The sequence below is a fragment of the Callionymus lyra genome, chromosome 19, assembly GCF_982586985.1.
Source record: "Callionymus lyra chromosome 19, fCalLyr1.hap1.1, whole genome shotgun sequence".
Taxonomy (NCBI): Eukaryota; Metazoa; Chordata; class Actinopteri; order Syngnathiformes; family Callionymidae; genus Callionymus; species Callionymus lyra.
This window is the reverse complement of record NC_141836.1, coordinates 14100339-14123467: the sequence shown is the minus strand read 5'-3', so window position 1 is coordinate 14123467 and position 23129 is coordinate 14100339. Positions and strand designations below refer to the sequence as shown.

The following is a 23129-nucleotide window of genomic DNA, read 5'->3' as shown; positions in this document are numbered from 1 at the left end:
CTCGGACAACGCCAGGCATTTCACAGCTTGAAAAGTATATCAATGTACTTAAATACAAACTATAACTGTTTTAGATTCTTGTGTTTTAGAACATGCAGGAAACAGGTGATTTTTTTGGACTTCAGCAATACTTTGTTTGTCGCCTGTATGGAGTATAAATATCAAAATGTGAAGGCTTCTGCTTTTATTTTTGTTGTATATACTGTATGTGTATAGATATACTGTATATTTATACATTTTGAGTTTTATCTATTTTTACATTTAGTTATTTTTGCATTTTTATTTCAACATGTGTTTATACATTTGTGTTTTTCTTTAATTAAATAAAAGATGACATTTATAAGTACATAAATGAATAAATGATGAACGATCAAAATACATAAATAATGAAATGTAAAAAATGTGTTCACACATTTGTTTAAACGTTGTATAGCTATATCCCTGCCAGCTGGTCAAGAGATGAGTCGGGTTATGCTCAAGGTTTCTGGCCGTTAAAGGAAGTATTTACACACACACACCCACACCCACACACACACACACACACACACACACACACACACACACACACACACACAGCAACATTACGGTAGCCATGTTTTTTTATATACTCGGACAACGCCAGGCATTTCACAGCTTGTCAAGTATATCAATGTACTTAAATACAAACTATAACTGTTTTAGATTCTTGTGTTTTAGAACATGCAGGAAACAGGTGATTTTTTTGGACTTCAGCAATACTTTGTTTGTCGCCTGTATGGAGTATAAATATCAAAATGTGAAGGCTTCTGCTTTTATTTTTGTTGTATATATGTGTATAGATTTATATTTATACATTTTGAGTTTTATCTATTTTTAAATTTAGTTATTTATGCATTTTCATTTCAACATGTGTTTATACATTTGTCTTTTTTTTTATTAAATAAAAGATGACATTTATAAGTACATAAATAAATAAATGATGAACTATCAAAATACATAAATAATGAAATGTACAAAATGTGTTCACACATTTATTTAAACGTTGTATAGCTATATCCCTGCCAGCTGGTCAAGAGATGAGTCGGGTTATGCTCAAGGTTTCTGCCCGTTAAAGGAAGTATTCACACACACACACACACACCCCCACACACACACGATGCAACATTACAGTAGCCATGTTTTTTTATATACTCGGACAACGCCGGGCATTTCAGCTTGTCAAGTATATCAATGTACTTAAATACAAACTATAACTGTTTTAGATTCTTGTGTTTTAAAACATGCAGGAAACAGGCAAGTTTTTTGGACTTCAGCAATACTGTTTGTCGCCTGTATGGAGTATAAATATCAAAATGTGAAGGCTTCTGCTTTTATTTTTGTTGTATATATGTGTATAGATATACTGTATATTTATACATTTTGAGTTTTATCTATTTTTACATTTAGTTATTTATGCATTTTTATTTCAACATGTGTTTATACATTTGTCTTTTTTTTTTATTAAATAAAAGATGACATTTATAAGTACATAAAAAAATAAATGTTGAACTATCAAAATACATAAATAATGAAATGTAAAAAATGTGTTCACACATTTATTTAAACGTTGTATAGCTATATCCCTGCCAGCTGGTCACAGCAGGATTATGAGTCGGGTTATACTTAAATACAAACTATAACTGTTTTAGATTCTTGTGTTTTGCATGCAGGAAACAGGTGAGTTTTTTTGGTCTTCAGCAATACTTTGTTTGGCGCCTGTATGGAGTAATATTTGTGAAAAACTCAGATCAGCGCTTTAAACATAAGTAAACTCAACAATTAGTATGACAGGAAAATGGTTTCTGGAGGAGTGAGCTGCACCTTCAGGCACTTTGACAAACCACTTGATAGCTGGATCTTATCGCAACATGAGGGAAGGGTGTGTTTTGAATAACACAACGTTTACCTTGAAATAAGTTCAACTCTTACGTTTATCCTTAAGCGGGCACGCACGCACACGCAGACCTCAGATAGGTAGCGGAAAAAAAACAAGTGACTCATCCTTGAAGTGAATCTTGAAGAAACTGTAATTATGTGCCAAATGTATGTCAAATTTTACAGTATTTACGCTACATTATTAAACATTTAAAATGATTCAAACTCACCAGAGTCACCGGTTTGAGGTTAGCTACGGCTAAGACACTGGCAACTTCCATCTTTGAATGTTTCTGCAAAAAGGTCTTTGTTGAAAATATTTGATAAAGTTGCCAAATATATAAATTACTTTTCCCCCCCGTGTTCATTGATAATAAATAGATATATTGATAAACTTCTAAAAAATGTATTTATCTCTTCAGACGCAACATGCGTTTCCCTCGGTCGACCTGAATGCAACAGGTGTCGGCTGATCGACCAATCAGTGAAAGGTTAGCGTTAGCATTTAGCTGAATTTCATCGGTTACAAAGATATTCTAAGCTCAGTTGAATCATGTTTATTCTTCTTAGATTTGGTTTGTCTATTGCTGAAGTAAATGGATAATATCAATAGAAAAAAAAGGGATCAACCATTTCTGCAGCTGTTTATTTGTTTTAATTATGTTAGTATTATTATTTTGTTGCATTTCGCGACCTAAGTTTAACCAATTAATAAAAGACTAAGAAAAAATAAAGAAATATTTTTCCAATTATAACTATAACCATTATGCTATTTTTCTTTTCTTTTCTTGTCCTTTATTAGATATAAAACTCCATCAAAGCATTTTTGAGAACCTTATTTTCCATTACTACCTCCAAGAACTGTTGAACTCTAGTATTTCAAATTGGTATTTACTTTAAGTTTACTTTGCTTTAAGACTTTAATCAAACCATGTTGTCATGTGGATGAAAGACTAGTATTTTCCAATGCGTATATAAGTTTCTATGAAACTACATTTTTTCATACATACATTTAAAAGTCTGCTAGTTAAGTTTTTAGCTTCACACATGTTGGCTCATGTTTCTTGTTCACCTTCTAACAAGGAGATACTTTGATACATTTAACAGTCTGCAGTGGACAGTGGCTTCTTATTTCTCCCTCACTGGGGGGCTTCTCAAAACCACCTCTACACACCACAGGTGGATCAGAAGGTATGAGAAGGTCAGTTATGAATCTATTCAGGTGGTGATGAGGACGTTGTGTGTGTGTGTCATGAGTTGTGTATTCCAAACCATGTAGGTCTGTGGATGTCTGTTCATTTTTGTGTTCATTTTCATGTGTTTAATATGAATAAATCTTGAAGTTTTCAAATTATTAGTATGTTTTGACTTCATGGAGAAGAGAGAAACACAGGTGGGGGTTCGTGGGAATTCTTTCTCTCACACACACACACACACACACACACACACACACACACACACACACACACACACACACACACACACACACACACACACACACACACACACACACACACACACACACACACACACACACACACACACACACACACACACACACACACACACACACACACACACACACAAGGTTGAGGCAGTGACACTTTTTTTTTTTATCTCTGAGCTCAGTGTGTTGTTTGTAAGATCTCTGTGAATGTCTGAAAGTGTTCTGTGTGTTCAAATGTGTTTTATGAACGAAATAGTTCATTTGATTTGAGAAGGATGTCATATTTATTTTTCTTATTTCATAGATGCTGCAGTTGTGGCTTCTAAGGTTCAGGCGGTGTGACTTAAAGGCTCTTCAACCCCTAAAGAACTAACAATATCAATTGTTCGTTTCAACTCCAACAGCCACACCATCATAACAATCTACAAAAAAATGTCACCGCAGACAAGAGTCAAGTTCATGTTTGCGACCAGATCGTGCCATTCGTCGTCATAAACAGGTTCATCATCATCCCAGACATAGTTCATAGTTGCAGTGTGACGGATCCACAGGTGTATCATAGGAACGAAGCTCTATAATCCACTTTTTTCCGGGTTTAAAAAGTATTTTCAAGTTTCCGAAAAACCACCAGCTGGTTCAATCACGTTAAACAGGTGCACAGGTGCCACCCCCTCTGGTGCTGGCAGAAGTTCATCCTTGGTTGAGAGTTGGGGCGAGGTTGAGATCTTGTTTGTACAGCTCAGAATATTTGCTGCAGCTGGAGGTGTCACCACCTGATAAACTGGATAAAAGTTCCTGGTTTGTTTCCATCCCTACGTCCTCTTCTCCTGCCACACCCATGCACCCCAACCAGTGGCCAATGGGGAGCTATGATAGGACCCTCAAAACTAGCATTGTTTCTCTATTTTTAGAGAAGCTCTTTTTAAGTCTTTGAAAAATTCTAAATATACAGACTCAAACAATATAAAAAAAAGACCCTCAACTAGACGTCAACTGTATTTTACAAAATTGTATCTAAAGTGTCGAAGCAAATATTAAGGAGAGACCCCTCGGTCACTCAATATGCTTCCAAGACCCTGTGGGCGATAGGAGACCCTTCAACTATTCCACCTATTTCAACACCCGTAATAACTCTAACCACTACACTATTTAAAAATAAGCAAAAAACGTTCTCACCTGATTCCTGAAGTAAGATACAGTGAGGCCTCTGGTTGCCTGGAGAACAATCAGCTCAGAGTTCGTCTCAGAATCAAATAGGCCTTTAAACCATCAGTCCCACGCCAAGGGTCACGGCACCAAGTTGTTGGGGTTTTGTTCCGATGAACCAGCCCCTCCCCAGTTCGATACATGGTGGTGGTAAGAAAGAAAACATACACAGGAATGAGTTTAAGAGTAAATGCTCGTTTAGTCAAATATGCAAAAGTCAGAGACAAACTTACGTGATCACAGGGCCTTGGCAAGCAGAGAGATCTATCGCAGAGACGTCTTCGAATGCCAAAATGCAAAGTTCAAAACGATTTTTATAGTATGAACATTAAGGTAAACGCCTCAAGTCATTTATGCAAGTATAATGGTTCAGTGATTCTAAACACTTCTAAGATGAAGATGAAAGATTATCAGTAAAGCAAGTGATTATCTTTTTATAAATATTAATAAAGTTATGGATTATTAAAACCGGTAAAAAAAACAATCTATTTTCTAGTCAACTTAGTTAATTCTATAAGTCAATAGGAATCAATTACCTTTTTTTTAAATCCAACTTTCAAAATAAATTTCTTTAAATTTAACCCATTTTAAAAGGTTGGTGTCATTAAGAAACTCGATGAACATTTGTTTTCAGTATTGATGTATATAGTGGTGATGGAATAAAAAACAATTTTGAATACAAGGGGAATTACGATGATTTATTTATTAATAATTGAATTGAATCCGATCAGCAATCTGGTGCCATCATGTGGAGAATAAGAGTCACTGCAAAACCAAGGTCGAAAAGCCATTTCATTCGATGCGTTTCATAGAGATAATTAAAAATATAATTAAATGTGTGCCATTTATATTGAATATCATTCAAAGAGGTTAAGCATTTCAACCTTAAAGTAATAATTTAGCTCCCAACTGCAACGGTTTAATATATTTTTTACCACCTTGTGAGTTTGTTTTTGCCACTCGCACCTTCTCCCTGAAGGTAGCCGTCATACAGCTCTCTGAGGTGAAGGATAAGCTCTTCCGTGTTCTGACCCGTGAGCGCCGACACGGGTATGACCCGTTGAGTGACCCTGCTCTTCAGAGTCTGCAACTTGTCCCTGGCCTCTGGCAGGTCCATTTTGTTGGCGATGATGGCCTGAGGCCTCTGAGACAGACCGGGCTCGTACTGGTCCAGCTCGTAGCGCAGTTGATCCAGACGAGTCCAGGGTTCCGGCGCCGACAGGTCCAGGACGAAAAGGAGGAATCTGCAACGTTCGATGTGGCGGAGGAAGGAGATTCCTAAGCCGTGGTTCAGATGAGCACCTTGGATGATTCCCGGGATGTCGGCGACTGAGGAAAGCATGAAAAAAGTGTTTAAATAAAAGCGAGTCTTGGATATTAAAGTACTTGGATTACCTGCTACTTGCTCGTGATCCCTGTACTGCACAATCCCAACGTGAGGGTTGAGTGTGGTGAACGGGTATGCGGCCACAGCAGGCCTGGCTTTAGAAATGGCTCTGAGCAGTGAGGACTTGCCTGCGTTTGGAAATCCAACCTAACACAGAAAAAAAATGGACGTTAAAGACGCTTTAAGTCAGACCTGGGCAAAGTTGACTGTATTTATGCGGCCCTCGTAATGTCAAAGTTCAATCATGTATAAATGGTTCTAATGTATTAAAAAGTGTATTTTGCATTTACTATTTAATTACATTTTCACACAACACTTATTTACTTTTTCCCTCCTTTTTGTGTGTAATTTGTGAGTATATATTAATCCCTCAAAATAGTTTTTAATAGTTTAAGAATGTTTTTGAAAAACACTCATAAATACAAGAATAAAATTGCGTTTATTTAGCTTAATAAATGTCAAGGACTAATGACAAATGTCCTTTTTTTTCCAAGGGATTATCTTGTCTTTCTTTTTGCTTGACGGCCCCTAACAACATTCACAGAATTTAATGTGGCCCTTGGAAGAATTATAATCCCCTGCTTTAAGTGAATCAAGAAGAACATCTCACCAGTCCCGCGTGAGCCATGGTACGCAGTTCTAGCTGCAGGACCCGCTCCTGGCCGGGCTGTCCCGGGGTCGACGTCACCGGGGCCCGGTTCTCATTGGACAAAAAGAATCGGTTCCCTTTTCCTCCGGCGCCTCCATATACCGCGACATACTCTTGTCCATTTTCCAAGAGATCCACGACAGTCGCGCCCTCCTCCTTCACCATCGTGCCTACAGGAACCTTGAAAGTGATTCATCTATTTTAAGTAAATGGCATGACAGACAAACTTTAGAATTCCATTTTTTTTATCAACTCACTTTGATATAACTCATGCTGCCGTTCTTCCCGTAACAGTTCTTGTTCCCTCCTGACTCCCCGTCTTCTCCTTTGTAAATGGGACCTATTTGGGCCAAGGACTTGACGACCCGGCAAGCTGTGAGGGCAAAAAAAACAACAACAAAGTCACCCGAAGAATCACATCTTTTACCGAAGATTCATTTCCAACTCACCTTGTATGATGACGCTCCCTCCATCCCCGCCATTGCCACCATCAGGTCCCCCCCATTCTTTGCGGGGTTCACTGTGGAAACCAATGGCTCCTCTACCGCCGGAACCAGCCACCAACTTCACGCGACGGTGATCTATAAAGTGACGGGTCTATTGGAAAAGTTTTTTTTTTAAGGTAAATATACAGTATATATAAAGAGGGAGAACAACAGTGACGTCATACCAGCTGCTTCTCTGACATTTGCTCCTTCTGGAGTTTCCGGCTTTTGGCTCCAAGACCTGTTGAGGTGCTGATGGGTCTGACCCGGTCTCCCACCCAGAAACTAACGCATTTCCTTTTTAACACGAGAAACATTTGTCCCACAACCGGGTCTGGTGGCAGCCAGCGATGACACGTGACTCCCGACAAGGACGTAAACATTGTGGCGGTTCCGAATTTTTATACAAAAGTATGCATTAACGTTCCGTCTTCACTTAATGGTTATTTTTTTAAATGTCTCGCTTACTTTAAATGTGCCCTTGTCCGACATGTGCGGCTTCAAACCCTTACGAGCTTCATGACAACACTACAGGAAGCCTGGAGGGACAATTGTAGGTAGAGTTGCCCTCTGCTGCCACCTCTCGGTCTGGTGTACGTAAGGCTACCGGTAGAGGAATTTGATTCTTGAGATTCTTGCATTTAATTCTCGCTTAAAAAATATATATAACAAAACATAAAATATTTTGTTCTATGTATTTTACTAGCAAAATGTGACTGTTAAATTGTTGATTCATTTTAAACACCATTTACTTTATCCAAGACACATTTGACAAGCAAATAAATCCCTATTTATTTTATAATGTTACCTTTAATAATCTTACATAAAAAAAACAATTAATGACAAAATTTGGTTTATTTTAATAAGGATATTACTGAAATCTGAAATGTGGCAAGTATGAGAATGGATAATCATAAAAACTACTAAATGTAAGTATTATTACGTTAAAAAATGCTTTTACAACATCCTATTTTTTTCTCTGGAGCTAATGGAATGGAGCACAGGGGTGTCATAGCTCAGGTTGTTGAGTGGTTGGCTTGTGGCCTGAGAGGTTGCGGGTTCAATCCTAGCTCTGGATGATATTGTCTGTCTTTCTGTCCTTCTATCTGTGTTAGTGTCTTCAAGAAGCAAAACATTTCAATAATATTAGTGTTTCAAGCCCACACATGTGCTTAATAATGTTATGAAGTATATTTGTATACCTGCTGTACATGTCCTCTACTCTGAAATTATTTTCAAGATAAATAAAGTAAAAAACGTGCTCAAAAAACAGACGATTGTCCATTTATATATTTTTGTTAATAGTTGAGTTGGAGTCAGCCTGACAGTGAACACACTGTTGTCAATCAAGGCCATTTAGCTTAACACGAGTAAAAGTAAACATCAGAAAAAATAAGTACAGAGACATATTTGTAAGGCTTAACCTATGTCATAAAAGGAGTATTGATGTTATGGTCAAATATGTGATCAAGAACTGAACATCATAAACATTTTTAAGAACATATTCCAGTGAGTATACAGTCCAATCGAAGCTAATCATCTTTATTGCATTTTTTCTGATCGTGCTGAAAGGGACCCTGCAACACAAACATGAAGAAAAAGTATATAAAGAATATACATTTTTAAGATTCCCGATCATAGCTTCATTTGCATGTGTTAAGCATTTACCTTATTTTTGTAAGATCTTCGCGTCAGTGGTCCAGAACCTCGAGCTTGGGAGGCTCGTTGCTGTTGGTTTTGGCTGGACTGATGGTGAGAGTACTGCTGAGCTCCTCTTGGGCCTGGTCCTACAGCAGAATATGACGACTTGTATGAGGATTTGACATGCACACTAAAAACTTTGGTAACTTTTGAAGGTTATTCCCATCTAGATAATGTCATCTTAAAGCAGAGAACCCAAATATAATTGTTATTAGAGTAGAAGAACTGAGAAAACACAGGCTTCTTAGTACAATGCCTACCGAACAAATAAGATTAAATAAAAATCTATTTTTTTTTTATGAATGTAGAAATAGCAACAATGTTCGTTATTGTATTTATAATTAAAATCTGACTATTGTCAAAATGTTACTTTAATGTTCCATATCAAGTTTATTACAGTGTAACAAAATAAGAAATAAATCGTTTTTTCTTCTTCATGACCACTGTCTTAAAGTATAGACACACAAAGGGCATTTAAAGAATCAAGACAAAAAACCCAACATTTAAAATTAGAAACTGGACTAGAATGGCTCACCCTGTGTGGAGCGGTAAGACGCCATCATGGACGATCCTGGAGAGACTCCTCCTGCCTGAGCGGCTGAACGGTGTGGACCAGACGGTTGCTGGTTCAACATCGGGACTAAAGAGCAATCCCGGTGAGAGAAATCTTACGACACAAAATATTACGGTCGTCTCAGGAAACAGATGGTGTTGGGAAGGTGCTTTTAAATAAAAACATTTATTATTATTATTATTATTGTATTGCGCTCTGTTATGTGTAAATATATCACAGCATTTAGTGCAAATTAGTTGACAATAAGCAGGTTTAAAAATCCAGATTATGTTCGTGATTGTGAATTTTCCATATTAATCGACTCAATAGATTACAAGTTCTTTTTACTTGATGAATGTTTATCAAATAATAATAATAAAACATAAGAATATAGGCCAATAAATGGCCAAAAGAATACATTGAAATATGTAAACAATGGTCAGGTATATGTGCTGACAGAGAGGTTTCCCTTAATAATACAATGTTCTCGTCAGCAGATGATATATTTTTTTTTATTGTGAATATTTGCTCCAGATATGTCTTACAGTAATGTGTCCTACAATAAATAATAACTATAAGTTAGATCTAGCTACAATGATTAAATTATTTTGCCATGCAATAGTTTATATTTGCTTCGCTCAAAATAAGATTCACCCTCAGAACATTCATTTTATAAAGTTAACATCGACCACCTATCTATGAATACAGTGTAAAACCTCAAGGTCTAGCTGAAGAAAAGCAGCTCCTACCGTATCCCCGAGACTGTCCACTGTAGCCTTGCTGTGCGGCGAAGGGCTGCTGGCTGGACGCTTGATACGGAGGCTGGCTGAACTGGGGGTTACCTGAGGTCAAAACCTCCATGAGATGATGCCAAATTGAATCTAGAAAAAATGTACAGATTCCTTTACCTTCTTTGTAGTAATGTGAAGACTCGCCATGGGGACGGTTGTGGCTCTGCTCCCCGTACGAGGTGTGTTGGTATGAAAAGACGCTCTGAGCTTTAAAAAATAAAATGATACAGAGGTTGACCCTGGAGCACGGTGAGGATGAAATCTTACGCCGTGTTACCGTCTGGATTAAACTGCTGAGTAACAGGCTCAGAGCTTTTGCTGGATCCATACTGGCCTCCCAAGAGCTCCTCATACCCCAAGTACAGCAAACCAGAACCTACAAGAACCAGCAGAACCACAAGCGTTTAAACGCTTCTAAACCCGTTAACAACTGGCTCACCCTGTGTGAAGCGGGAAGGCCCTTTGTTCATGTATTCCATCATGGACGATCCTGGATAGACGCCTCCTGCCTGAGCGGCTGAACGGCTTGGACCAGACGGTTGCTGGTGCAACACCGGGACTAAAGAGCAATCGAGGTGAGAGAAATGAAGTGTGAGATGACTTTAATCAAGTGGGGAATATGTTAAAATCTAAATATTTCATTTAAGAAGTGGAGGAGAAACAGAATTGAACTAATGTCTGTATATTCCACTGGGCTTCTGCAACGAATGCATGTTGATTTAAACACCTAATTCCTTTTAAAAAAAAAGTAACTTTAAATGCACTTTTCAAAGCAAAACGGTTAAAAACAAAAGGCAAATGTGGTGACCAGGTAATGTGTTATTCCAATTTACCATTGATCAACTGACTCGTGGATGTGGGGGGTGCACCTGCCACGTTGTCAGTCATGTTGCTGGCAGCGAAACCTTCACCCATCAACACGTTCATAGGAGGAGGCTGGGCCTTTTAGAACAAAATATGGACAATTTTTCACCTCAATTCAGTCAATCATCATCACGTACTGTGCCACTATATGCATTGAAATGTTCCCCTTTGACTCTGATTTTGCAGTCGTGACCAGGTTTTTCAGCAGAGACACAGAGGTTTTCTAAGGGTTTAAATCGCCCCCCCCCCCCCAGCGGCACGTGACCGACTCACCTCAGGCAGAGGTGATTGTATGTTCACATTGGAATCCGCCGCTGAAGCCAAGTACACAAGATTTTGTTCCAAGAGGAACATATATCTGCAGAAAGAAGTGGGAAACAACAAAACAAAAGTTATCCAGGGGCATTTTCTTTACGCACACAAACTTGGTACTTACTGTGGACACTCAGCAGTCCTGCCTTTGCTCTGGAGATCCGTGATGGTCTCTATTAAATACCGATTTTCATTCAGCATCTGTAGGAAAGCACACCTATCAACGTGATGCCCTGGATTCTCATGAAGCTTCATCTCGTCTGATCTTTTTTTTTTTCTTTTTTTTCTCTGGATCAACTATTTTTTACTTTGTGTTGAACTAGAGCAACTATTTTAATCACCTTAAATTAATTAAAAAATGATGCTGCACACATTTGACAAAACAAACTATGACAGAGTGATTTGACACTTACAGAAGAAAAATATATATATATATAAGCAGAAGTAAACAACAAAACGTTGCGAGTCATACACTTATAAACTGACATCCATCACTCCACATGCGCACCTTAGAAAAACAAACAAATGTACCTCTTGCATCATCTGAGGTGAAACATTCGCTTTTCTTTTCGGACCAGCAGGAGACAGCGACCCTGACATGTTGACATGAGGGTAATAAAGCAACCCTTCGCTTTATAAAGTTTTTTTTTAAGCCGTTTGCGTTCTATACGGCGAATCCATTAACAAAAACGGGTGATGAATTAGAAAAAATATTTACAAACGAGAATTTGCATTTTAATTTAAAAAAAAAAGATTAAATAGACTCAATAGATTCGTTCTAAATGAAAGTTGTCGTTTTTTAAACGTAAGAGCGAAGACGGGAAACGTCACCCCCATATGGGGAAGTGGTACAGTCCACCTTTGAGTCAAGCACCAACATTAAAGTTAAAATATCTTATTGATGTTAGAATTAGGCAAGGATATACATGTTCAAAAGCTGCAGTCTTGGTTTCGCCCTCACACTGTAAAGTGATAAACGTACAAAGGCTAAAAATGGTCGCTAGAATTATCAGTTAATGTCAAATCATTTGCATTATTTTGTGTAAATCTGAACAAAAGAAACGTTTAAAAATCAAAAATTATAGTCGGTGCAAAATGAAAACCTTTTGTTTCAGCTTGAAGACATGAACTGTCAGTCGTTTTAAAGCATATAAAATGTCTAAATCCATTTTCTATTAGATAAAGATGCATTACGAAAATGTAACCACACTGTGAGTAAGAAGCAGCCCTTTACAATATTCCGAATTAAAAAAAAAGGGAATCTGAAGACAAAATTCAGTTTATTTAACAAGTATAAATCCACACACACTTGTGACAACATTGGCAATTTTCTATTTATTCATTCGTCCCAGTTTCCTTCAAAAAACAAATGGTTTCAGTATCATTATTGTTAACATTTGGAAACTATTTACACAACTTCTAGATCAAGCCAGATCTTTACAGAAGACCATTTCTAGTTCTTTGAGTAATCCGGGAAGCTCCCGATCCTCTACGTCCACTATATCCTCCCCTGAAGATCTGGCTCCTCACAAATCGTCCAGGAACCCCAAAGGTCTCCAAATTGCGCTTTCGCTCCTCGGCCCACGTCAACCTGAAGCGACGGTAACATTAAAGTCTGCGTTGATTCATCGGTTTTTAAAAATGAGGTTTTACCTGATTTTATGGTCGGATGAGATTTTGTCATAGAACGACTTTGCCTTGTCGTAGTAGCACTTTGGTCCCAGGATGTCAAACTCTGCGTCGGCTTCATTCCGAGGATCTTCCATCAAGTCGGCGTTATCATCTAGAAAAGAGAATCATTGGTCGAATCCAAAGCAGTTTGAATCCGTCAATCATTCTAACCTTTTGTATCCAGGTCAATCTTTTCAAGCAAATTCAACTCCTCTTTGTTGAACTTTGCGTTTGAAGAATCAAAGTCAAAATCCGTGTCAAACTTGAGTGTTGCCGAAGAAACGTTCGGGGCCATCAGTTGTCCCTTGTGGCTCCTGCGCCGCCGCGCCCCTGAAAGTCGGTCAGAAATAAGGGCGACAGAATAAAAAGGAATCAACAGCAACAGTGATGGGGAACCTTGTCTTGCAGTAGGCGGTCTGTTCTCATCACTTTGCTCTCTCGGAGGTTCTCGGTGAGACACGCCTACAGAACCTGCTCTCGCTTAAAAGGAAGATGCAAACTGGTCCCCAAAGAAGTACTTAAATCGTCTCCCCTATTGTTGCTTACTCTGACCTCTGGCGCTTCTTAGCGGCATGGTTTCCATCCTGGGGCGCAGCGGTGGAAACGTCTCTCGCCGTGGATACTGGGGTCTCCGGTCCCTGAGCTCCTCTTGCATGGTCATGCCTCGCCGCTGCCAAGTCCGGTCCACCTGAACAGCCGGAGCCGTCTGGACGGCCTTCTCCACCATCGGGCCCCGCCTCACTTGCATGCCTGGAAAAAACACCATAGCTAGACACCCTGAAAAATTGGTTAGCATTTTTTTTTTTTTTACCGAGGCCGAAGGCGGCTGCAGCGTACTGCTGATTGAGAAGAGCTGCTAGCTGGTTGTATGGGGTCATTCTTAGGGGTGAAAATGACCCGTAACGCGAGTCGACGCAGGACGACGCTACTCCAGAGGACTAATAGAAAGGGTTAATAGAACATCAAAGTTTGAGGTTGGTTCCCCCTTCACCTGAATGATGGCTGGATCGACAGGAAGGTTGTGGTCGCACAACGCAATATCTGTGATATCACTTCCCCGGAAGGTGATGTACTCGTACACCTCATCTTTAGGTGGTGTGGGGATGTTGGTGGGACGCCCCTCTGTGCCAAAACATTTCACTCCAAGGAGGAACAAGGGTTTCAGTTACTCGAACGGTCGCTTTTCCGCCGCACACTCACCTTTGGCGAGCACCACCGTGGAGTTGACTTTGTCGATCGTGTACAAAACACCCTCGTAGCGATTCTGAGCTTTGGAGATCAAGCGGATTTTACAGCCTATGTACGGCATTCCCGAACTCATGGCAGAGGGTTTCGTTGTCCGGTGAGACTCGCTGAGGAGATGAGGGGGTCGCTGATGAGTTTAAGTTCAACAGGTGTGGGCGGGACACGCCCACTCAACACACCTGTTGATAAAGTGACAGCCAATCAAATGGGTCGCACATCGGAGTGACATGTTATTAAGTTACACGTCTTTTTAGTAAACACTGTATCACATTTTTTTTAAATAGTAACACACAGTAAAAAGTTTACATTGTGGGTTTTATTAGTTTACTGTAACCTGATTTATTTTTCAAGTCATGTTTCATTTAAGATTTGTGTTATTTTTCTTTAAATGTTGTGAGATTTAAATACAACGTTGTTGCATTTTATCGTTTTTATTTAATGGGTTTGCGTGATCAATAGGAATATAATAAAAAGTTGCTTTTGTGTGTTTAAGAGACTCTAAATCTTTATTGGCAACAAACATTACGATGATTTATTTCGTTTTATTATTGTTGTTTCTTACTTACTTTTATTTGTTTTTCTTTATTAAATCTGAGGTTGTTACCTTTTTTTCTTTTTGGCAAATTTGCCTCTATCCCTCTGTTACAAAAAAGTGACTTCCCCTAGTAACCAGTTACCTTGAAAAGTAACGAGTAAGTTAAAGTAAATGAGTTACTTTTGAAAGAAGTAACTAGAGATGTAACTAAATAACTATTTTACAAGTAAGCAAGTAAGTCAGTAATTTATAATTATAGAGCGCTTTTTTTAGACCAGGGTCACAAAGCGCTTAAACAAAAAATACTCAAAAAATATATACCAAAAAGATCAAGATAACACAGAGAAAAATTCCCAGAAAATCGGGGAAAAGCCTGAACGAATAAGAAAGTCTTAAGATGTTTGTTAAGGAGTCAGTAGATCCTTCAAGCTTAAACAGAGAGGAAGATCATTTTAAAGCTGATTTCAAAGATTTCTCTCCTCTGGTCCTAAACCGTGTACGAGGAACCATCAGTAGATTCTGATCCAGAGACCTCAGAGCCCGAGCTGGGGTGTAAGGCTGGATCAGATCACTGATGTAAGAAGGAGCCTGACCATTAAAGTGGGAACCAGAATTTTAAAGTTGATCCTGAAAGAACTTACCCACTGCACATCTCAAATCCACCCAATGTGGTAAGAATAAAGTTATTATTTTATATTTTTAAACTGTGCTCTATATAAGAAGCAACCATTAAGTAAATAATAATTTACAGTCATGTATTGCACGCGTTTATTTATTTATTTAATTCCATTTTAGAGTAATGTCCATTTTATATTTAATTTATATATTTTTTAATTTGTTTCAATTTTATTTCTATATATATATCTGAGTTTCCTGATTTGAGTTTGTTGCGCATGAAGAGTCTCAGCAGGACCAAAACATTCGCTCAGGTTTATATCCTCCCCGGGAACCAATCAGCGCGCTCCCCGGCAACGCGTCACGGCGAGCGCATCCAATCGGCGCATGCGTCCGGCGACCCAGCGTAGCTAGTCAAAGATGGCGGCACCATCCGATTTCGCTAAGGATGTTCTCCTCGCAGCACAGCGACCGAAAAGTGCTTTATGATGCAAGCTCGCCAGCGCGCGGGTCACGTCAGCTCAAAGGAAGCGGGTTCTAGTCCGAGCCGGGTCACAAAGGGAGCCGCCTTTGGTCTTTGCGACGTTCAAAGCGTGAGGAAACAGTTTGAAAATAAAAGGTCCAGGTAAGACTCGCTGTCACATGACCAACGCAACTTGTCGCGTCGCTTCTACCGAACCGGGACTCATGGTTCGAGCATGGATGGACCGAACATGACGGCGACCCAGGTGACGAGTGACAACCCGTTGAATGGCCACGTTTCCGGTGACAACAACAACAACAACCACCAGCAGCACCACCACAACAACAACACCCCGCAGCGGTTCGTCCTCAGCAACGGTTCCGTGGGCCTGGAGAACTTCACCCCCGGTTCCGCTCCGAGAACTTTGGAGAGCAGTTCGCCGCAGCACATCATGAAGCCGGTACCGACCGTGGCTCTGGTGAGACCCCCGGTGCACGCTGTTGTGCCCGCCGGCGTTGTCATGGGGACGAGGAGTCCAAGTGTCGTTCAGAACCTGAGGACTTCAGCTGGTTCCGTCGCTGGGATGAGAGCGTTCGCCCCTCAGAACCTGGTGCCGAGTCCGACCCATGCACAGCGGAACCCTGCAAGCATCCAGCTGCCTCCAGGTAATGTCTTATTATAAATTAAAAATGAATAAGATCTGCTGATAAATAGTTGTATTTTCTACATTAGAATTAAATTATACAAAAATACCTTTAAGTAATTTTTATTTGTATAGCTCTTTTCCAGACCAGGGTCACAAAGCGCTTAAACAATCAAAACAATATTCAATAAAGTATATATTTTAAAGATCAAGATAAAACTGATAACACAACAGGAGTTCCAGAAAATCAAGGAAAAGCCTGAACAAATAGAAACGTCTTTAGGATTATCAATGGATTAAACTGTAATATAGAAAAAACTATTGTTAAATATGACCTTAAATGAAAAACACAAAATAACTGAATTTAATTCATGTTGAGTATTTTAGGGTTTTAATGTTTTAAATTTGTTTTTGAGAAGAAAAGGTTTTCAAAAATGAATGCTTTAAAATAAAGTAGATTTCTTGACTGAACAGAAGGTCCTTCAGGTTTACTTGAGTGATGAATTAATGACCACATTTTTATCACTTATTTTCAAATTCTTAACTAAAAAAAAAAAAAAAAAATGTTGTGGTGAAATACAAAAGGAAACGACTTAATATTATTTTTAAACGGTTTAAATCAATTTGTCCCGCTGTAATATTATATTATCTGGACCTGGATAGATAATGAGAAAGAGACCGTTTTAAGCTGGGTGTTGTTTGTGTCGCAGGCATGGTGTTGGTTCGTAATGAAAATGGACAACTGCTGATGATTCATCATCAGGCTTTGGCTCAGATTCAGGCACAATCTCCTGGCGCCATGACTCCTCGACCTGTTGCTCCCACCAGCATGACCCAGATCACCTCCCTACAGGTACAAAACAATCCATAAATGTCCGAGTTGCAATCCATGCATCGATATTCTTTTTTGAATTATCAACTAAACATTTAATTTGTTGTGGTTGATCCCATATATTCTGATACAGATGGTGACTTTTAATTCTATTGACATTTTTGTTGAATTTCTATTGCCTAGAAAAAAGTATAAAATAACCATTTGATGTTTTTTTGTCCTGATCCAGGCCCCTAATTTATCACCGTTAGTTCACCCCATGACTGCGATCATGAAACAAGGCTCCACAGCACCGACCGCCACCACGCTGCAGAGGCCGCCTATACTTCAGGTATGATGTGCTAAAGTCATTTCAATGGCCTCACCGGATAAACGCATATAAAATAATATTAATTCATACATATTCATGATGCATTTAGGAACAATGACGCAGATTTATTTAATTCTAGTAAAATATATAATTAAAAAAATAATTTTAATCTTAAAAATGATGTTCATTTTTGTTTCTTCAAATAGTTATTTGTAATTTTTGACAAAACATGAAGTACTTCATTTTATTGTCTATAAACTGAAATTGAATATTAATTTACAAGTATTGTACAAGCACAACCTGCATGTAAGTGCAGTTCTTTTAGAATCCTTGAGCCTGATCCAACTTATTTTATAAATGGCATGTTTAGATCAGATTAAGTTGAAGCTTTTTAATCATTTCAAAATACATGTGCCTTTTTGTTTACTGTGTGATAGCGATGGTGACATGAAACTTTTAACGAGGTCTAATGATACAGTATCATACTGTGGCCACTAGATGGCGTTCTCTGCTCTTTAAGTGTTGGCTCTGTACTAAATTAAACTGTATTAAAGCGATTCTACTCACCCTCCTGTCGACCAAAGGTTGGGATTATTTTCCAAGTAATCTGTTCATTTTAAGAGTGACAGACACAAATGTATGTTCATTTTAATGTAGCGACTAAAGCTCAGTTTTCTTCATCTTCATCCAAAATGATAAACTTAAAAACGTCTAAATACCTCCATACTGCTCGTCTGTAACGTCCATCTTGTATTGAAGCCTTGAAATACTAAAATAACCGATGTGTCACATTTCTATAGAACACCGTCATGATGGGAGGATCGTCACCGTCCCCCAGACAGCTACCGGGGTCCTTCCCGACCGCCCAGCCGGGGTCTGCAGGATCACCTGTAGCGCAGAGGGTTGGATCTGCTCCACCGATACCAATCTCCGCTGTAAGAGAGACACACCGGCATGTTATCGATCCAAAAGAGCTAATAAGTGTCTCACGTGTTTTGCAGGAGACGCTGGAAAACGTTAAAAAGTGCCGAAACTTTCTGTCCACACTGATCAAGCTGGCGTCGAGCGAGAAACAGTCTCCTGAGACCATCGCTAACGTCAAGGAGCTGGTCAAGAACCTGCTGGTAATTCCATTAAACCCTTGTTTTTTTTAGCCTTTTATTAAGAATCTATGTGTCAATGAACGCCAGGAGTCGAAGATGGAGCCGGAAGAATTCACCAGCAGTCTGTACAAGAAGCTCAACTCGCTACCAAAACCGTACCTTGTGCCTTTTCTAAAGGTGAGACCACGCCCCCCCCCCCCGGTATTCATACTCATTTCCAAAAGACGATTTAAAGAGAAACTCTTGATTCCCCGGTCGACCAGAGAAGCCTGCCGGCCCTGCGCCAGATGACCCCCGACTCGGAGGCCTTCATCCATCAGAGCCTGATGCCTCAGAGCGGCACTCACCCCCCTGCCGCGACTTTGTCGCCGCACACCGCCGCCGTGCTGCGGCCGCCGCTCGCCAACGCCGCCAACCCCCCGCCGGGCAAAGCCACCGTCATCAGGCTCACGCAGAACTCGCACAATAAAGCCGGATTGGTGATTTTTTTTTCCCCCCGCTTGTTCGTTGCTGCTAGATTGAGCCCTGCACTCTTTCGACTACAACTCTTCCGATCTCTCCATCTGGGCGTAGATTGTAGCGCCGCCACCTGGAGCCATGCTGAGGCCGCAGGTACCGCTGACTCGGTCCCCCATGTTGAACAGAGGGCCACCTCACAGTCGGGTCATCTTGGGTCAACAGCCAGCTGTCAAACAGTTGCATTCAGGTGCGTCCACCCTTTATTTATTCCCTTGGTGTCACAGGAATGTCTGAAATCGAAGCTAATGGAGGTGCTGCCATCTAGTGGATTATACATGCAGGTTCGTCTATATTTAAATAATTGTCTTACTGGTTTGTGTCCAGTCGTTCCAGCCATGAAGTCCACTTACGGACCCAGGGGGGTCCATCTCATCGGCCAAGGACTCTCCGGGGTCAAGCCAAAAGATCCGGCAGCATACAAGTGTGTCCTTTTCAAATATTTACGTCAATAAAGTTCGAACTAAAGGTTAAAATTAAGAACATTTTGAAGTTAAAATGAGTAATTCAAAGTTGAGTTTGCAGTGAACATCATTCTAAATGATCAAGAATTCCATAAGAAATTAATGAGTATATCTACCACCAGGGAGGATGACGACATCAATGACGTGGCCTCCATGGCCGGAGTCAACTTGTTGGAGGAGAACGCCCGTATCCTAGCATCCAACAGCGTGAACGTCGGCGCCGTGACAAGATCCTGTAAGGACGAGGCCTTCCTGTCCCCGTCCCTCCTCACGCGCAAGGTCCAGGAGATCGGTGAGACTCCGGCTCCCCTTTAAGTGAAAGAGAGCGTCACCTCCGTGCTTTACCTTTTTTTTTTCGATTCGCTCTTTAAGGAAAACGGTTCGGCGTCAGCGAGTTCGGCTCGGACGTGATGAACTTCATCTCTCTCGGCGCACAGCAGAGACTCCAAAACCTGCTGGAGACGGTGTCTTTTGTGGCTCAGCAGAGAAACGTAACCTTTAAGGTGAGTTTTAGTTTTAAAGGTCAAGTAAAGTGAAACTCCCAACTCTCCTGACTCGCTCGCATGTTTCAAATGTTGAAGTCTTCCTCTCCAAGATGCAGTAGGTCCCTCATCATGATCATGTTTTTAACTTATTACTTTATAAAGTTCTCCCCCTTCTTCATAGTGGATTTATTCTAGTGATTTTTTACGTTTATATATAAATTAATCGGATTAATTTTCATCCAAATAAAATCAATATTAATTTAAATTAGATTTTTTTTTTAGTGGGAAACAGAAATCTGTGGTCCATTCCCGCCACCACATGGATGCGTTTATCATGCAACGAAAGCAGTGCATTATGGGGGATATACAACTCATTGAAACGCAACCAGTCCCTTGGAGGGGGAGACTTCCAGAATTGAATGACAAGCAGTGACAAACAAATGCTCGACCAATCACAGCAGAGTGGGTGTGGTTATGGTAAACAAGATTTAATCTCCAGAAAAACAGCGTGTTCAGTGGGCGGGGCTTAAGGTCATTTTCTAATGTCAATATTTCAATGAAAAGAGAGTTTTGTACAAACAGACACTGATTAGTTCAATAGAGTCCAAGATCGATTTAAGATGCACTTAAATCTACACATGAAGTCTAAGGTGGACAATCCATTTACCCTTCTTCAGGAGGACGACCTGCACCAGCAGAGCAGTGACGTCCGAGCTCAGCTGAAGTTCTTTGAGCAGCTGGATCAGATGGAGAAGCAACAGAAGGAGGATCAGGAGCGAGAGATCCTCCTGAAGGTTGCCAAGGTAACAATAGTACTATAGTGTTACAGAGACGTGTTGTTTAAATGGATATATTTAACGAGAACCTCACATTTTGCTTCAGTCTCGCTCAAGACAGGAGGACCCGGAGCAGCTCCGACTGAAGCAGAAGGCCAGAGAGGTACAAGAAAAGTGGAAAGAAAAGAGTTTTTCTTTTTCTTAGACACCTTTCTTTGAAACAGATGCAGCAGCAGGAGCAGGCCCAGATTCAGCAGCGGGAGGCGAACCAGACGGCGCTGGCGGCCATCGGTCCGAGGAAGAAGAGGCTGATGGATTCCCCTTTAAGAGGCTTCGGTGCAGAGGTGCGTTCACGTGGATGTGCGAAAGATTCTGCAAAAGCTAAAATGCCGCCTTGTGTTTTTTCGGGGTCCGCAGGGCGCGGCGTCGAGCCCCGGCCGGCGCGACAGCCCAGGAGGCTCCAGACAGTTCATGCGACAGCGCATCACTCGAGTCAACCTGAAGGACCTTCTGTTCTGTCTGGAGAACGAGCGCGTGACCCGCCACTCGCACCTGCTTTACAAAGGCTTCCTCAAATAGCACTCTAATGTCCCCCATAGCTGGTCGTCACCACCACTCTCTTTTTTCTCCAAAGCTCTCTCTTCTCAGCCCTTTTTTTTTTAATTTTCGTTGCAGAAATGGAGCAAATATCATTAGCGGAGCCTGATTTTTGAACATGCCCTTCAGCTCACTGGCACCCAGACACACTTCACCTGCACTCAAGAAAAATGTCTTTAACTCGACTGAGTGCTTCACATCTAGAGGAAGAAGAAAAAAAAAAAGACACCTCAGTGTCATCGCAAAAGAGTCGAGCAGCAGAATCCCAGTGAAGTGATTCCATGTTTCGAGTCGTCCTTCAGCTTAAGAACATGGCAGCTGTGGGACCCAAACGACCGCAATATATTTCACCGAGGTTCACAGCGGATATTATAATTGATCACTTTTTATACATAAATGAAATGCCTTTTATATTTCTAGGACTAATATTCCCGCTTTTTTTTGTTGCTGAGTTGCCTTCTTAACAAATGAAGCCATATGGAGCAGAATGTTCAGATCATCGTTCACTCACGACCAATGATCCACTTCTTCTTCTATAGTTCATCCAAGAGCAGAAATTATATTTTCTCATTCACTTGATACCAAAAGAGCATTGTTACGTTATTTTAAAAATACAAATAGATAAAGACGAGCATCAATTATCGTTTAATATTCTGAGTTTACCACTAAAAAAAAAAAAAGTCTTTAAATCCAAATGATCCGACTTTTAAACGGAGCCACTCGTCGTCAAGGTAACCCTCTCTGTGAACAAATGAATGTAGTAGAATTATTTAATTATTTTAAGTGTATTTAAGCTATTGTTACATTAAGAGGCTACAGGTGATTCCAGGTGAGCGTGAAGGACGTGATCTGTATTTTTTAAATGTTTTTAATGTTTAATTCAGTTTTTCTAACGGCACTTTTCATGATCTGCTTGCGACTTTGAATGGTGAAAAAAAAAACGTTTTATTTTATACCTTCTACTGTAAATACCTGGCGTTTGTGAAAAGGATGTTTCCGCACAATTTTGTCAAACATACAGCAATACTTTGTATATTTTGCATTTGTTTATATGTTAATACTTGATTAGAAATATGAAATTCCTATTTTGAAAAGACATGGAAAGATTTGAATGTATTGTTTTTTTGTGTTGTTTTTTTTTATATACATGTTTAGGTCAATAAAATGAATAAAAATAAAAAGGAAAGTATTCTGAAATGTACTTCTGCATGTTGCTACGTAAAAATAATCTGAAATTTACAATATTTTGTTCATAGCTGGATGAAGCTTTCACCGTTATCAGGGCTGAATCGATTTTCTGATTAAAAATTTAGTTTTTAATTTATTAATAATCTCTTAAAACCAAAGATGACACAGCAAAGAGTGACATCTAGTGGTCTCTGATGAGGGCAATGCTTCATGAAGGTTCATCAAAACCATCACGAGCTGATGAAGCTTCATGAAACAGTGTCATGCTGTTTAGAGGTCAGTAGGTGGCGCCATCAGTTTAAAAATGATGCGACGTTTCATTAGAATAGTTCAAAACAAAAGAAAATAGTGCAGAGACCGCCATCTAGTGGACTCTGAAAATAATGTCACTGCTTCAT

General features: G+C 39.9%; 4 protein-coding genes across 5 annotated transcripts; 1 reads left to right on the top strand and 3 right to left on the bottom strand.

Annotated features, from left to right (window-relative positions):
- Window positions 1-5230: 5230 nt before the first annotated feature.
- On the bottom strand, window positions 5231-8241 carry mtg2 (mitochondrial ribosome-associated GTPase 2). Its single transcript, XM_087782033.1, has 6 exons — window positions 7253-8241; window positions 7032-7179; window positions 6840-6955; window positions 6544-6762; window positions 5942-6080; window positions 5231-5875 (listed from the first exon to the last, which is right to left on the bottom strand). Exons 1-6 carry the CDS (start codon window positions 7448-7450, stop codon window positions 5478-5480), a joined length of 1218 nt encoding a protein of 405 aa, XP_087638159.1. The 5' UTR covers window positions 7451-8241; the 3' UTR covers window positions 5231-5477.
- Window positions 8242-8593: 352 nt separating this feature from the next.
- On the bottom strand, window positions 8594-11903 carry LOC148059622 (calcium-responsive transactivator-like). Of its 2 annotated transcripts, none has more exons than XM_087782034.1 (11): window positions 11820-11903; window positions 11413-11489; window positions 11250-11334; window positions 10946-11054; window positions 10552-10671; window positions 10390-10488; window positions 10230-10319; window positions 10071-10163; window positions 9304-9435; window positions 8736-8854; window positions 8594-8644 (listed from the first exon to the last, which is right to left on the bottom strand). In XM_087782034.1, the coding sequence occupies exons 1-11, from the start codon at window positions 11886-11888 to the stop codon at window positions 8600-8602; spliced, it is 1038 nt and encodes a 345-aa protein (XP_087638160.1). In that variant the 5' UTR covers window positions 11889-11903; the 3' UTR covers window positions 8594-8599. The 2 variants fall into 2 exon arrangements, with proteins under 2 accessions (XP_087638160.1, XP_087638161.1); XM_087782035.1 differs by having other exon boundaries at window positions 9304-9408.
- A 772-nt stretch (window positions 11904-12675) lies between these two features.
- On the bottom strand, window positions 12676-14371 carry lsm14b (LSM family member 14B). Its single transcript, XM_087781557.1, has 8 exons — window positions 14160-14371; window positions 13951-14099; window positions 13771-13897; window positions 13512-13709; window positions 13356-13439; window positions 13131-13289; window positions 12942-13071; window positions 12676-12879 (listed from the first exon to the last, which is right to left on the bottom strand). The coding sequence occupies exons 1-8, from the start codon at window positions 14278-14280 to the stop codon at window positions 12726-12728; spliced, it is 1122 nt and encodes a 373-aa protein (XP_087637683.1). The 5' UTR covers window positions 14281-14371; the 3' UTR covers window positions 12676-12725.
- A 1412-nt stretch (window positions 14372-15783) lies between these two features.
- Window positions 15784-21737, top strand: LOC148059620 (transcription initiation factor TFIID subunit 4-like). Its single transcript, XM_087781998.1, has 15 exons — window positions 15784-16482; window positions 17171-17313; window positions 17522-17623; window positions 18403-18537; window positions 18604-18726; window positions 18793-18882; window positions 18969-19184; window positions 19279-19411; window positions 19549-19645; window positions 19808-19977; window positions 20058-20188; window positions 20848-20973; window positions 21053-21109; window positions 21171-21290; window positions 21364-21737. Exons 1-15 carry the CDS (start codon window positions 16053-16055, stop codon window positions 21523-21525), a joined length of 2235 nt encoding a protein of 744 aa, XP_087638124.1. The 5' UTR covers window positions 15784-16052; the 3' UTR covers window positions 21526-21737.
- Window positions 21738-23129: the final 1392 nt, after the last annotated feature.

Excerpts from the sequence above, each read along its gene's own strand:
- LOC148059622 (XM_087782034.1), bottom strand. The coding sequence starts at position 11,888 with ATGTCAGGGTCGCTGTCTCCTGCTGGTCCGAAAAGAAAAGCGAATGTT. Across the intron at positions 11,335-11,412 it reads AGGACTGCTGAGTGTCCACA|ATATATGTTCCTCTTGGAAC; the intron begins GTAAGTACCAAG and ends TTCTTTCTGCAG. Across the intron at positions 10,164-10,229 it reads TTCACATTACTACAAAGAAG|GTAACCCCCAGTTCAGCCAG; the intron begins GTAAAGGAATCT and ends TTTTGACCTCAG.
- LOC148059620 (XM_087781998.1), top strand. The coding sequence starts at position 16,053 with ATGGATGGACCGAACATGACGGCGACCCAGGTGACGAGTGACAACCCG. Across the intron at positions 19,185-19,278 it reads CGCACAATAAAGCCGGATTG|ATTGTAGCGCCGCCACCTGG; the intron begins GTGATTTTTTTT and ends ATCTGGGCGTAG. Across the intron at positions 20,974-21,052 it reads TCCTCCTGAAGGTTGCCAAG|TCTCGCTCAAGACAGGAGGA; the intron begins GTAACAATAGTA and ends ATTTTGCTTCAG.
- lsm14b (XM_087781557.1), bottom strand. The coding sequence starts at position 14,280 with ATGAGTTCGGGAATGCCGTACATAGGCTGTAAAATCCGCTTGATCTCC. Across the intron at positions 13,898-13,950 it reads TCGATCCAGCCATCATTCAG|TCCTCTGGAGTAGCGTCGTC; the intron begins GTGAAGGGGGAA and ends CCTTTCTATTAG. Across the intron at positions 13,290-13,355 it reads ACCGCCTACTGCAAGACAAG|GGGCGCGGCGGCGCAGGAGC; the intron begins GTTCCCCATCAC and ends ACCGACTTTCAG.
- mtg2 (XM_087782033.1), bottom strand. The coding sequence starts at position 7,450 with ATGTTTACGTCCTTGTCGGGAGTCACGTGTCATCGCTGGCTGCCACCA. Across the intron at positions 7,180-7,252 it reads AAATGTCAGAGAAGCAGCTG|ACCCGTCACTTTATAGATCA; the intron begins GTATGACGTCAC and ends CTTTTCCAATAG. Across the intron at positions 6,081-6,543 it reads CCATGGCTCACGCGGGACTG|GTTGGATTTCCAAACGCAGG; the intron begins GTGAGATGTTCT and ends TTTCTGTGTTAG.